Here is a 14,597-nt window from a genome sequence, read left to right as displayed (position 1 = left end):
AGCGCAGGGGGTGCATGCGTATCAGGGAGATTCTTAGCAGTTCATTTGAAGCTAACATCTTTATAGTGTGTTCTCATGAGATTACTAGCTGCACAGCGCAGGTAGTTTGGTTGTAGGTTAAATGAATCACGTCAAGGTCTTTACTTAAAGAAACTGTACTGAGTAGAAATCACAGGTTATATGATCCTCATACTATTTACATAGTGTACCGTATGTATTATTATTATTATTATTTATGTATATTTGCCCAAAATCCAACTATACTGTCCCCTACCTAAAATATATTATTAAGCTTCTCGACCTCAGTTGTGACCCCTGTTGATTTTTATTTTCCTTATCAATATTTATCAATATCGATTGTTTCTTATTAAACAGATCAATAGAAATTGGAGGCCGAATAGGCTAAGAATATGTATTAATGTTAATTAACACAGTGTTGCCAGAAATATTTTTTTATATATGGTACCCTTAATTATTATTAGTAAAAATGTTTAAGTAAAAATTTAATCTGTGGACTTTACTATTACTTAGCATGTAAATGTGTTTATCAGTATCGGCTCAAAAGATTATAATCAGACCATCCTTTTTTTCTGGTGATGTCAGAATTTATGTTTTATAAAAATGTAGTTTGAAAAGCTACACTCAAAATATTTTCATTTAAAAAGCAAAACTATAGATTTGTAAGAATTGTTTTGCATGTGAACTGCACCAGATCGAGTGCTTTAGCTCCAGACTGGAAGGGAAGACCTGATCTTTGATGGAGTGCCCATCATACGTCTGGTTACAGTGAAAATTAAACAAAGTGTGAAATCCTCTGGTCCTTTAGTACAGCGCCGTTAAGTCCATTTTCACACCCATGAGTCCCAGTCTCTGCTTCACTCTCTCTGATTCGCTGTGCGCATCACTTGTGCTGAAGATGCTGTTCTCTTTGCTGTAATAGCACCAAACGATCCACCGTACCATGCTTGATTTCCTTCCTGTTCCTTTTGCCATGGCCAATTCCCTCCATCGTTCTGTGCCACCGTTTAGACTTCACTTGACACGCTGAGCCGAGCACTGTCTGTTTTATTACGCCGCACTCCAAATGGCCTGTTACCGTCCCAGGTAAAATAGCTGGGCTCCAATGCTTCCGGCTGCTTAAAGGAAATTTAAATCTCTACTCTCTAAAGATAATTCTGTGTGGTGGCTACTGGCTATTTGGAGTTGCATAACATGGATTAAATGCTCTAAATATGGCACAGAGCATGTCCATTTTTACCAGTGGATTTTCAACAATGTTTGAAATATAAAAAAGTCAGGAAAGCTTCATTTGCAACCAAAAATTGCTGGACTGTTGGATATCTTGAATCACCTCTGCTTGTATTTGTATTCTCTTTAATGAATTGCTGTGTATTTTTGCAAAAGACTTAAAGCTTCAATAGCTGCTGTCTAGATAATACGGTGCATAATAGTAATTAATATATTGTCATTTGAGTGCACCTAAGGCAAAGCACCAATGAGACTGTTAAATGCATATAGTTGCTTTGTAAGACTGTGCTCATGTCACCATCTTTCATTCCTGTGCCCAGTCATTTGGCTGCAAATGTGTTACAACCAGCCAAGTAGCTGACTCTGCCTTATGTGGTGTGAAGACAAGTCATCTCGCTCTTTAACAAAGACCTTCATCCTTTTGGAAGCCTGTTCATGTGCACTGAACGGTCACATTTGGACATGAATCACTTTCATAAACATTATACATGGGTCTGATGATTGAAATGTCGATCTGTTCCGTGGTCTTTGATCAGTCTGTGCTGACCAAAGACTCATCTTGATGCCAATATGATCAATGTTTAATCTTTATCCTTAATCTCATATTGAAAGTGTTGTGATGTGTGATAGTGTTGATGAAAAGAAGGACGCACTGTTCGGCTGGTTTTGTAGTAAGAAGCAGCTATAGTTGTGGAGCTGGCCCTTTCTTTCCTCATTCCATGATTTGTGAAATGTTCTTTTATATATAATCTCATATCAGTGATTGTTTAGCTTGTCCTTGTTGGATTTGTCCCAGTGAATTAGCCTCTAGACAGTGACACAATATTATTTCCACTACAAGTCGAGCTTAAAAAGAAAACATTATATATTTTTCCCCCAGGTATTTGTATTGATCTATAGCAATCATAGATTATAAATGTTTTGTTTATAGTAAATTGCGATATGTATCTAAAACAGTAGCGTGCAGTGACTTTTATGGACGGGCAAGCAGACTTGGTGTGTTCATCAATAATTGTGGATAAGATTTGCAAGCAAACGTGAAAAGAAAGAACAACACAAACATGCAAAAGCCAGTCTCAAACCCAGGGACAGAGGAGAAGCGAAGCTACAGCAGTGCGAAGTTTCAACAGGCTGACCTAAAACTATTTCAATTCAATTTATTTTTGTAACGCCCAATATCACAACAGCAGTTGTCTCAGAGGGCGACAGTGAAAAACAGAATAAACAATGTTCATAGGGACTTGGCGATGTCCCAGCATCCCGTGTCCTTTGCCAAAGGTCCCAAGGTCATCTGTCCTTAGACCCTCCTCGGCCAGGAAAAACAAACAAAACATCCTTGGGAAAAAGTACAAACCTGGAGGAGTTCCACAGTGAAGGAGAGATCTGACTCCCTCAGACGGACAGACGGACGCGAGAGAGACAGTGGAGCTGGAGTCACTCAGGAGGAGAACCAGTTCATATGGAGTAGGGACCGTCTGTCCAGGGAGTCGAGGAGCCTCTGGGTCCACAGGTCATGGATGTGCCTGTCCCTCTCCCGGCGGGAGTGAAGAAAAGGCACTTCACAGATTCAGTCTTTGTTAAGTCTATGTTTGTAGCTCAGGCTCTGTTCACGTTTCTAATGATTAGATGTCAGTTAGAAATACAGGCAGTCATTTAACAACATAGAGCACTAGTATGTGTAATAAATCGATCAGTGACGTAAGCATATTTACCCTTGCATGTTTTTTGTTTTCACTTTTGCGAGCAAATGTTATCCTCTACATATTGATGGACAACCCAAGTCTGCTTGCCCATGCATAAAAGTCACCGCATGCTACTGCTAGCATGTTAGGCACAACCTGCAACCATCCAAGATTCTCACACAGGTTTATTCATTCTAAAAAAGACATTTTGGAGAGCGGAGCATGAATAAGGTCACAGACTGCGCATCTGCGGTAGAAGAAGAACCAAGGTTCCCAACGCAGTACTGCTCAGCAGCCTGTAGAGGCCAATAAAATACACTGTGTCTACCAGCCATGATTCAGCAGCAGAAGTGAGGGAAAAAAACAACAATTTAAATATTGCTGTGACACATGGTCATTTTACATTTTATTGGTCAATCTCTGCCTGCCTTGATTGCCCTGACCGCACACCACTGATCTAAAACGGCTTATTAGAAAAGGGTCCATTGACTTCAATCGGGACTGGACATTCGTTTGTGGCACAGGCGATTGGATAATTAAATAAACTTCAATATTTGATTTAATGCAATTCTTTTTAGACTCAATCTCAGACCAGCTGAGCAGAACTATCTATTCATTATTAATACAACCATTTAATGTAATTTGATGCCAATGTTTTACTCATTTTGTTTTACTCAACAAGCCTGTTTTTTACATGTTGAACGTTGTTTAGTTTACATTGTGTATCGTCCACTTGATGTAGAAAGTCCTGTTGTTTTGTTAAATGTTTTTATTTGACAAAATGTCCTTACTGCTTATGCTTTTATTGTTGAAATGGCTGTAACATTTCTGAATCTACATGTATGACCTTGAGTCTGAGATTTCAAGCCTCAAATGCAGAACATTACAGGATTACTCAAACATGTCCAAATCAATCGAAATACAACTCGGAGTAAGCTAATGATGAAAAAAAGCACATAAATCTTTATTTTACATATAATGTCCCCTTTAATCCACTGCGTACCTTCACTCCCCATCCTCCATTATTACACAGATATGATTTAGAGGTCCACAGATCAATGCGTTTGATGCCAGTCGTTGTTTTGATTGACACATTAAGTCCATTGTGGTGGAACCTGTCAGATATTTGTGGATTTTTCAAGCCTTTAAAGAGCTCCTGCTAAATTCTCAGCGGAGAGCCTTGTGCTTAAGCCGCCTGCAGGCACAAACTCATACTATGCTCCAAGCATTGTAATTGGTCAATAGCAGCCTGTAAGCTGAAAGATTTTCTTTTGCACCACACGGTTACATTTGATGGAGAAATACTACACCTTGAAATTACCAGCATCATAAGAGTGCAACGCACAATGTCCAAGCTTCCTCTAGCATCAGTACAGCTCTGTGGAGCGCCCCACCCTCCAGTCCATCTAGTCGACAATAAACGAAAACCGTAAGCAACACCAGCCAAACGTAAAACTATCCACTGTTTCTGAATTATAGAAATCCATCCATTCTTTTCTTTTTCCTTTCTAAAGTCAAGAGCATGGCAGCTTCCTGATAAACCATGGAAAATATCCTCTCAGCCCCAACAATAAAGAAGTGCAAAATGTACTTTTTTGAGCATTGTTCCCTCGTCAAAAACATACCCGAAGTAGGATTTAGCTTCATTCACTCTAGTTTCATGAATCCTGGTTAAAAAATCCTCTCCCCTTCGATCGTCAACAACACACTTCTGAATCTTCTGAATCTTCTGAATCTCCTCGATAATTGACGTCGAAACATGATGGGGCTCTGAGAATCTTCTCTGCTGTTTATAGTCCATAAATCATAGCCAGATTTGCCTTATTATGATCAGTACAGCTGCGTGCTTTGAGCCAGCTGAAACATGCGTTGAATAATGATACCATCTGTTAAATAGTGTGTAATTCCCTCTACAGCCGGTAGATGGTGCCAAAACTCTGTTACTTCCAGGGAAAACAAATAATTCATAAAGTTTCTCCTTTAACACTCCACTTTTCAAAATAAAATGTACAGTTTGCCTTTTAATGATTTGTTTTAAAGTATAAAAAATATAAATTTAAGAACCCATATCCATTTATTTTTTATTATTGTTCTAACATATATTTGCCATAGAGTAGAATCTGTTTTGAGCAGATGTATTGTCAAAGATGAAAACTTGCTTGATTTATGTTTTACATTTTTAAGATGATTGCACCTCTAACATAACATGTGAATGTTTAACAGGCAAAGTTATAAGAGCTCAGCTGAACTTGGGATGAGCAGGCTTCATAAAACAAGCAAAGTGTCTCCTTCTTTTCCCTCTTGCAAAGCTCTTTATCACAGCAATCCTGCCATGACAAAGCCACGTCAAATAAGGACACACGCTTTACTCTGCAGCTCTTATTTTAATGAACAGAGAGCAAAAGTTTTCAAACTTCTTTATATGCCACTATCAAAGACAAGTACAAATGAGTATTGACCCAGAATGTGTTATTTTAGATGTACAGACGATGTTTTGCCATTGAAGCTTCTTCTTCTTTTTTTATTTTTATCTCAGACGCGCCAAACAAATCCTGTAATCTAGGTGCTGGGTTTGCTTTACAGAGCATCTGTGAAGGAATTCAGCAAACCTGGCAGAAGTTGGCAAGCTGGTCGGTGAGGAGATGGGTTTTTGCAACATTTACTTCTGTTCAAACACGTAACTCTTGCCAAATGAATAAAAGGCAAATTAAAGGACACTTTCTGTGAGCCGTAAGACAAACGGGACAAGTACAAGTATGACTAACTATCATAAGCACTAGATTATGTATGGATAAATACATGGACAATGAATACAAATTAAATGGACATCAATAGTTCCTACAATAGCATTTATACAGAAAAGGTTTTGAAAGTAGATTTACACAAACTCCAAATACAAATGTTCTCATACCACTTCTGCAATTACGAACTGTCATTATTTTTATAACTTAAACTACTAACCCACTGCGTATGCATAGTGTGTGCTTAATAGCTGCATATTTTGCTATACTAACTGTTTTGAATTATACTTTTAATTGTAATAGATTATAATCATTTTTCATCAAACGTCTGAAACATAAATAAGGTTCAAAATAAGCCTAAATCGTTAGTGCCTTTATTCTTCTGTGGACCATTGGAATAAGAATTCAGCGATAAGCATGTAGAGTCTGCTCTATGATAAGAGATAATGGTCTGATGGAACAGAAGCAGATGGGACAGAGGAGAGAAAGAGAGGAGGAGCCTGATTTAACAAGCTTATCTCTCCTCCTAATTTAGTTTGGACCATCAAAGTGCTGAGAAGGGCCGCTGCCACGAGCACTCGTATTTTTTGACCGCTACCTTTGACAGCAATTACAGGTTCCCCTTCAAGCACCCCTTTGTTTTGGTTGACAGACCTGACTGCTCGGCTCGAACACGATTACCTGAGTGTTGTGCAACTGGAGCATAATCAAAGGGGTACAATGCAAGGTGTCATTGGCTTTAAATCCACCTCAGCCACCCCTGCCACTGCTCCTCCAGGCCCTTTATCCAGGGGAAGGTTGTGACATTACTGGCAGCAGGCTTCTTATAGCTTCAGTCTGGTACAGTGTATGCCATATTTCTACTTTGTATCAGAGCAGAACGCACAAGAATAGTTCAGTATTGGTGAAGTATTGCTTTCATTTAGATCTGATCAGTGAAGATTGTCAGAAACAATAGTTGTAACAATAGAATCTCTACAAAAACAATATTATAATAATGACGTGATGCATGAAAATAAGGAGTTTCCGAAAATTAAATTAAAATAGTATTTGTAATGTACAGTGTTGCTGACACGAGTTATTTAGTGACAGGTGTTATAAAGTGTAGATGGATCGGCGGACGGGGAAAAAGCTCTTCTTGTGGTGAGAGGTTCTGGTCTGAATGGACCGCAGCCTCCTGCCTGAGGGGAGCGGCTCAAACAGTCCATGTCCAGCTTGAGAAGGGTCAGTAGTGATATGACCTGCTTGCTTCCACATCCTGGAGACAAACAGGTCCTGGAGAAATAATCACCTTCTCAGCAGAGCGCACAATGCTGTGCAGTTTGTGTCTGTCCCTGGCCCCAGCATACCACACAGTGATGGAGGAGGGGCCGTGTAAAACTGCACCATCATCTGTGCTGGCAGCTTAGCTTTCCTCAGCTGCTGCAGAACATCCTTTTCTAGGCCTGACTGATGAGGAGCTGATTTGAGGTCCTGAGTGATAAATGTGCAGAGGAAGCGGAAGGAGTCCACAGTTGTGATGGGGGAGTCTGTCAGGGCGAGGGGGGGCTGGAAGGCTCTGACTTTCCTCAAGTTCACAATCATGGCTTCTGGGTGTAGAGCGCCAGGTTGTTTCTCCAGGGGCACCAGCCGGTCTACCTCCCTCCTGTAACTGCCCCATCCGAGATGAGCCCGATGAGGGTGGTGTTATTTGTAAACTTTATCGGTTTTATCAAATTTGAACTCAACATAAAATGGACTTGAATGTTACTTTTATTATCATAGTATATTATTATTCAAAAGTAGGTTGGGGTGGAACAACCAGAGCCCTTCAACAATACACTATTCTGGTAATATTGTGGGAATCAGTGCTTTTCTATTTAATGCAGCTGCTCAAACACAGACACTTTTCCCCACACCTCTGTTCAGCCTCTGTCATGCTCTGAGTGGGTGGATTTCACCCATCACAATGTGTGGACTCTCACAAGATAGCTTTAGTTACTTGTTCAAAGGCAATATAAAAATATTAAATGTGCAAGAATTGGGATGATATCTCTAGATTCACAAAAGAAATTCACAAAGAGGGGCATTTGTTTTGTGTAACCTTGTATAATATTACTTATACATATTAAAATATGGTGAGGAAGGGTGCATAAATAATGTCGGATGAGATGATCGGTTTAAGTATTTCTAAGCCTGCCTTATCTTAGCTTCCAGCTGTACTTAACGAAATTAATGTTTGTTTTTTCTTAAGATATTTTTTGCCCTTAGGCTTTATTAGACAGGAAACGACAGTGTGAAATGGGGATGAGAGAGAAGGCAGAACATGCAGTAAACTGTTGGAGTTGGGATTCGAACTCACAACACGTGGGCTGTGCTAAAACCACTCGACCACCGGGCAGCACAACTAAATGAAGTTGTAAAGTATAGATTATGTGTGAAGTTGCCTTTAGACAGTAGCATGTGTTTTGTTTTGTTTTGTTTTGTTTTGTTTTGTTTTGTTTTGTATCTGTACTTGAGGTGCTCTGCAGGAGTGTCATGATGACCACTCTCTAATAAGTTCATTCCCTCACCTCACCTCTGAAGTGCATTCGTTTTGTCAAAGCCACATATTTGTTGGCCTATGACCGGGCCAAAAAACATGATATATTCTGCCCTCATCTTGTGGTACCTACATTTGACACGGGGGTATTCATTTCCATGCTTTGTTACATCCTGCTCTCTCAGCACTTCTAAATGTTGCCATTATGTTCATCTATCTGACAGCAAAATATCACAGTGTGCCCATTTTATGTTGAATAAAGTAGGAACACAAACTAGAACAAAAAGTAAGACTTTGAGGACAATATTGGACAATTCATAGTAAGTATAAAGAGAGCTGCAAGTTTATTGCACAAATATAGACCCTGTTGAAGGAGTTATGACGCAGGAACATATATCTTTATATTATAAAGACAATCAGCGCACAGTGGAAGATCCGCACTTACATGAAGTAACTCATGAGAATATGTGAACTTGAACATATGAACTTGATTACCAACAACATCATCTAACATCAGAGCAGGCATCACCTTCCTCTTCATTGCTCTGTAGGCCTGTTGATTTGTATGCATTATTCAGTTGAAGTATTGTAATTAACATATAAAAATAGCATGTTATTTTCACCTGTGTGACATAGTTTTGTAAGACTTTTTTCTTTGATGCTTCATGAAACGGGGCTTGTGTGTGTATGTTCTTGTTTAAGGGGCCAGACTTAACCCAATTGTGTTTGTTCTAAATAATGAGGCATAATTGAAGTGTAAAAAAGGCCTCTACAAGTAACAGTGTGCACGTGTTTACTGCCTACCACCCCTGCACTGTAAATTGTTCACAACAAATGAGAAGCTATTAAAAATTTACCCAAATGGAGCAATGTAGGTCTCTAAAGCTGCTGCACAGAGCACTTTCTGTTTTGCTGAGAAGAACTTATGGACTTTTTCCCCCTCGTTGTTCAATATTCAGTGAATAATTGAAACATTTTTCTTGCACCAACTGTCTTTAGACTATAAATCCACTGATGACATTAAAAGAGAAACTGCTGACTCTATTTCAAACATTTAACATCTGACATTTAACGTCCTCTCTCCTCTCCCAGGTGGACCTGCTGGTGCCAACTAAAGTCACGGGAGTCATCACCCAGGGAGCCAAAGATTTTGGCCATATTCAGTTTGTGGGCTCATACAAAGTGGCCTACAGCAACGATGGAGAAAGGTGGAAAGTGTATCAAGATGACAAGCAGGGCAAGGACAAGGTAAATAGCAGTCACTTCAACTAAATGCTTAACCGAAACCTGCCTTGTTGGAAGAGTATTTTGCAAGCATATGTTTACACACTTATTATTTATTATGGTGGTATGGTTATTGAGCATGCCCCCAAAAATGTGTCCCTTCCTTGTGTGTTGTTGGTCTCTATTAAAGGGACGGTACCTGATTTTTCCCCCGATGTAACAAAGTAAATTCTGTTTTGTCCCAGCACAGATTCAGGTCAAAATTAGACCCAAATTAAACTCTTTCTTTGAATCTAATTATAAAGCATTTTGTTCCCAGAGAGGCAGGAAGTGTGCCATTAGCATGCTAATGCTTGTCAGCTTTACCGTGACGGCAAAATTAGCTCTGGGCTCAGAGAGTTGTAAAAAGCGCTTTTGAACTGAATATTTAGGATGATCAGAAAACATTGGGTGAGTGAGAAATACATGTGGATCCCTGCAAACAGATTAAAATGAACTGTTCTGTTTCTCCACCTCGTATGTAAATGATTAATCCATGTTGTAGGTTTCAACATGGACCAACACATGGAAAAACATGGAAATTTCCCTGATATTTAAATGTATATGGGTGCAAAGGATTGGAAGTGCATGACTGTTGGAGCTGTAAGTACTCATGTTTAAATGATACATCATACGCCAAAGTCACGAGGAGCAGAGTAGTAAAGTGCACAGGAAGAGCATAATTGAACACCAGACTAGAAAATCTGATGTAGAAATGTCAAGAAGATTATGTGTCCACTCTACATTAGCCTCACATCTTATCTCTGTTCCAAAATTGTACCAGCTGCTCCATCTTATTGCCTCTCATAGGTTTAGGATCAGATAAAATGCTCTGTCAGGCCAGGCCAATGCCATCCTGGAAATCTTGTTTACGACCCTTCAACAAAATCCTAAAGTCCATCGGAGTTGCTTGAAGACAGACACAGGCCTCTCAGAGCTGATATGAGCAGAGCAGACAATGGCAGTGGAGACAGCCTACTCCCTCTTAACTGGAGGCAGAGGAAAAGCATGTGTGTTGTTAGATGCATTTCTCATTCAGGCTTTTGAGTCAAGTCAAAGCGAGATGTGGGAGCAACATTTTGGAGTAGTATAGGCATAATATGTATATGTATATATGTATAATTTACGTTTGGCAAATGTATGTAGTTTAAAATGTTGTTATTTTGTGAAATCTGCTGTTTCTCAGGCTTATTGTTGTTGAAATGAGTTTGTGACCCTCAATAGTATAATTATTAATATACTGTAAAAGATTATATTAAAGTTGGTTTGGCCCTCACACTACTGATCGCATAATTATGTTTTCAAACAATAGTTATGAAATAACCCATAAAGTGATGGCTTATTCTCAGACAGAATAAGCCATCACTTTATACTCCATTACCTATAGATGTATTTACTAAAGCCCACTGTGCGGGTGGTTAATGAAATTGACAACATGCCATTAAGGTGAGGAACACTATTGAAAAGCTACATGAATATTACGCCCTTGTGCTCCGCAGAGCCAGCTCGGTCTGGAAATGTCTTTCCATTTCAGCAGTTTCATTCCTTGCTTGAGAGGTTTATAATTTCAACACCCATGATTATCTTTGGATACAGGCCAGTGCATGCTCAGCATGATTTTCACTCAAGTAATATCAACACCAGTGACTGGATGGGCCCCATAGGCCTGGCAGAGAACACTGTAGTGTAGATGTAGAGGAAAAGAAAGGAGTTACACTGTGTCAAGAAAGAGTTACAGCTTCAGTTAACTGCATTGAGACATTAGACGTGTTTTGAATTTGTTCTGAAAAGATGTTACTGCCTTCTGGCAAAGGTATCACATTTACACTTTTGAAGTGCTTTTTTTACTGGATATATAATGACTGGATTTAATTAGGATTTTCAGACCATGGACACCTAATCCCCGAATAAACAGATTTAACTCTACTGATGGAAATCCTTCTGTTTAACCCATGGAAGAGATCTGGGAGTCAAAAGGCTGAACGTTTACCACTGAAATGTCGCCCTGTTCTATTGTCATTGCAAAAGTCCCATTACTTTGACAAATAATAGAAAGAATGGAAGTCTGTGTATCATGTGTACACTTCTTTCATGTTTTTTGTCTTTTCCAAGCAGCCTTGAGGTGTTGGCGTATTAGAGGGCAGCCATGTTTAGTGTGGGCTTCAGAGAATGTCAATCAGTTTGTCCCCAGACATTCCCCCCGGCACTGTTCTGAAGTGCTATTCTTCAAGGTGTTTTCCCCGTTCAGTCGGCCACAGCCGCCATGAATGCTAGAGGACACTTTTGGCTGCCGGGCTCCAGAGCCACACCACCATGCTCCAGTCGGCAAGAATATACTGAGAGAGGAGAGAGATCGAGAGAAGGAGAGAGTGGCTAAGGAGAGCACACACTGGTACAGGCTTCTAAATATTCTTCTCAGCTCCCGTCCTGCAGCTCTTGTGTGGCAGAGGCTTCAGGCAGTTATATAGAGATTGAGAGAGAAAGGCCCATCAGAATACAGATGTTGGCAGACCCTGCTCACATGCACAAATCTATATATTTATAACAGGGATAACAAGTGGTTTGGGGGGTTTCAATATTAATAAAATATACAGTCTATTATACTACTACTAAACTGCTTTGCCAAAGGACCCTGGGTTACTTAATTCCCACACACTAATATTGTCAATGTTACACAGGAAGTCTACGAGAGCAATTAAGCACAAAACATGATTAACTTATGTTTAATATCATCACCACTTTAACACTGGGAGGTTAATGAGCCACTCCCCTCGCTCTATAGGGCTGAGGTCAAATCCAAGGTCTAAATTATTATAATGGTGTTTTTTTAGGCCAAGCATTGTTTTTATTCTCTGAGATAAGACATGTATAGTTGTCAAAGAAGAAAAAAAACATATTTTAATAATACTAAAACTATTATCGAAACAAATACAATTAAATTGTGAATAGAATTAGAATGATCTATATCATTCTAATGATCTATATCATTCTAATTGGGTGCACGGTGGCAAAGGCGGTTAGCGCTCTTGCCTCCCAAGAAGGAGATCATGGGTTCGATTCCCGGACCAGACCAACATCACATGATCTCTCTGGGTGGAGTCTGCATGTTCTCCCCGTGTTACCGTGGGTTCTCTCCGGGTTCTCCGGCTTCCTCCCACCGTCCAAAGACATGCATGTGTTAGGCAAAAATTGGTGACTCTAAAATTGGCCCTAGTGAATGAATGTGAGCGTGAACTGTCTGTAATGTCTATGTCTCTGTGTTGGCCCTGTGACGAGTTGGCCACTGTCCAGGATGTACCCCGCCTAAGGCCCGAAGTCACTGGGATAGGCTCCAGTCACCCGCGACCCCGAAAGGGAACAAGCGGTAGAAAATGGATGGAAAATGGATGGATGGATATATCAGAGCTAGTATACAAGATTTTTCAAGATAAACTTTTTTTGTTGTTGAAAATGACAATGTCTGAAAAAAAATGCATGGAAAAAATGTACAATCAAGTCGGTGTATTGAGTATTGAGCCTTTTCCTTAGTATCAAAATAAAGTGTTATTTTTGTGCCACTATAGTCCAAGGAAAATGATATATAAAAGAACACTATACATTACCACTCTAAAGTATGTGTCAATCAGATGATCAGAAGCTATTGTGAGGAAGCTTTTGTCTTAAGTTGAATCCTCTGCAGTGACACAATGAGCCAAAAGGACAGACCCGCAGCACAAGGATTGGATATTATTATTAGCACACATTATGTCCAGAATCACCATCACCCTCTTAAAAGAATCATCAGTGGCTGTACAAGATCATCTCTGAGCCTGATTGTTTTTAAGAGCCGAATGTCCCTCTTGACCTTTTCCATAAGTGTTTTTGTGCTTTGGTGGTGTCCTGCCTCTGCAGCCCGGGGCCACAGGGCACAGCTATGACCGGGGCCCCTCCCCTGACCTGCTACGCACCTTTAAATAATGGAGTGTGCTCGGTGCAGCAGGCCGGCTCACACCATCTCCTCGACACATCAGTGACTCCGGGAGCAGGGTGAATCAATAGTGGAGAGGGTCAGGCTCCAAAGACATTTTTATATAAAACACATTTTTAGCACATCAATTGTTATTATTTGTCTTTGGACGGGAGTGATTTGAAAAGCATTAACTATGAAACACCATGAACACTACATTTTTTATATTTCCCATAAACTTGAAAAGGGTCTGCCTCCTGCTGGTCTCTTAATGGAGTTGCTATTGCTTTTCCTGGAATATTCCACAATATGGCATTAAACATGTCTATTGTGTTTATTTGCTCAAAAATTATTTGAAAACCAAATTTCTTATTGAGCAGATCCTGTTTCTTGGTGGCTCCGCCCACTTGTGCCCATGGCGATGGATAAGTTTAATGCCATACTATGGAACATTCCAGTTACACTTTTATGGATTGGTTAGTAACAAAAACACAAACTTCAAGTCAAAGTGTCAGTTATGTTCAAATAATAAGGAAGTACACATAAAGAAGTTGTGTGTGATTCATTTCTACGATTTCTTATTTTCATTTGCATTTCTATTGGTGCTCTTAACAGAGACGCTCTGGAGGACAGAAGAAGGTTACCGATGAAATATTTAGAACATAACGCAGCCACCGCTTCAGCAAACAAAAGGCACAGACCTGGTGTGCATTAGAAAGTATGTAAAAATATCACCAGGGGGCAGGACTAGTCTGCAAACTTCTCAAATCTTCAAACATGCACAAAGGCACATATACTTTCTCAAGTATTTTATTTTTGACTACATTTTTATCACCTTTCTGACTCCTTATCTGTCTTCCCCTCCTAATATTATTGCTCTTTTTATGATTCACCTCATACGCTGTTCCAGACTGTTTATTCTAAGGACATTGCCTCTGACATGGTGCAGGCCCCAGACGCTCTCAACAGATTCTTGACATATTTCAATCAGATTTTACTGCCCTCCTATCCCTCCTTTGATAGTGTGTTTCTCTGTGGCCTTAGAACATGATCCCTACAGCACCTTAATGCCAGCACATGTAAACAGAGGGAACCGGTAAACGCTGTAAAAATAGCATATGTCTGTTTCAATAGCACAGCTCAAAGACACGACAGGAGTTCACACAGAGGTAACAGTGTTGAAAAGGAAACAGTAG

The 14,597-nt window shown here is 39.8% G+C and overlaps 1 protein-coding gene and 1 long non-coding RNA gene across 3 annotated transcripts in view; both read left to right on the top strand.

Annotated features, from left to right (window-relative positions):
• The window catches only part of LOC140347147 (uncharacterized), a 413,233-nt gene that overhangs the window by 381,566 nt on the left and 17,070 nt on the right, over nt 1–14,597 (top strand). The window lies entirely within an intron of this gene.
• edil3a (EGF-like repeats and discoidin I-like domains 3a) overlaps nt 1–14,597 on the top strand; it is a 131,397-nt gene that overhangs the window by 111,608 nt on the left and 5,192 nt on the right. For both annotated transcript variants that reach the window (XM_072432742.1, XM_072432741.1), the window contains exon 9: nt 9,285–9,440. In XM_072432742.1, the coding sequence (XP_072288843.1) occupies nt 9,285–9,440 (156 nt within the window). The remainder of the gene's footprint in view (nt 1–9,284; nt 9,441–14,597) is intronic.

Source organism: Eucyclogobius newberryi, unplaced genomic scaffold (assembly GCF_026437365.1).
Source record: "Eucyclogobius newberryi isolate DKJ021-1_F unplaced genomic scaffold, fEucNew1.0.hap1 SCAF_6, whole genome shotgun sequence".
Taxonomy (NCBI): domain Eukaryota; kingdom Metazoa; phylum Chordata; class Actinopteri; order Gobiiformes; family Gobiidae; genus Eucyclogobius; species Eucyclogobius newberryi.
This window is presented reverse-complemented; position numbering and strand designations above follow the sequence as displayed.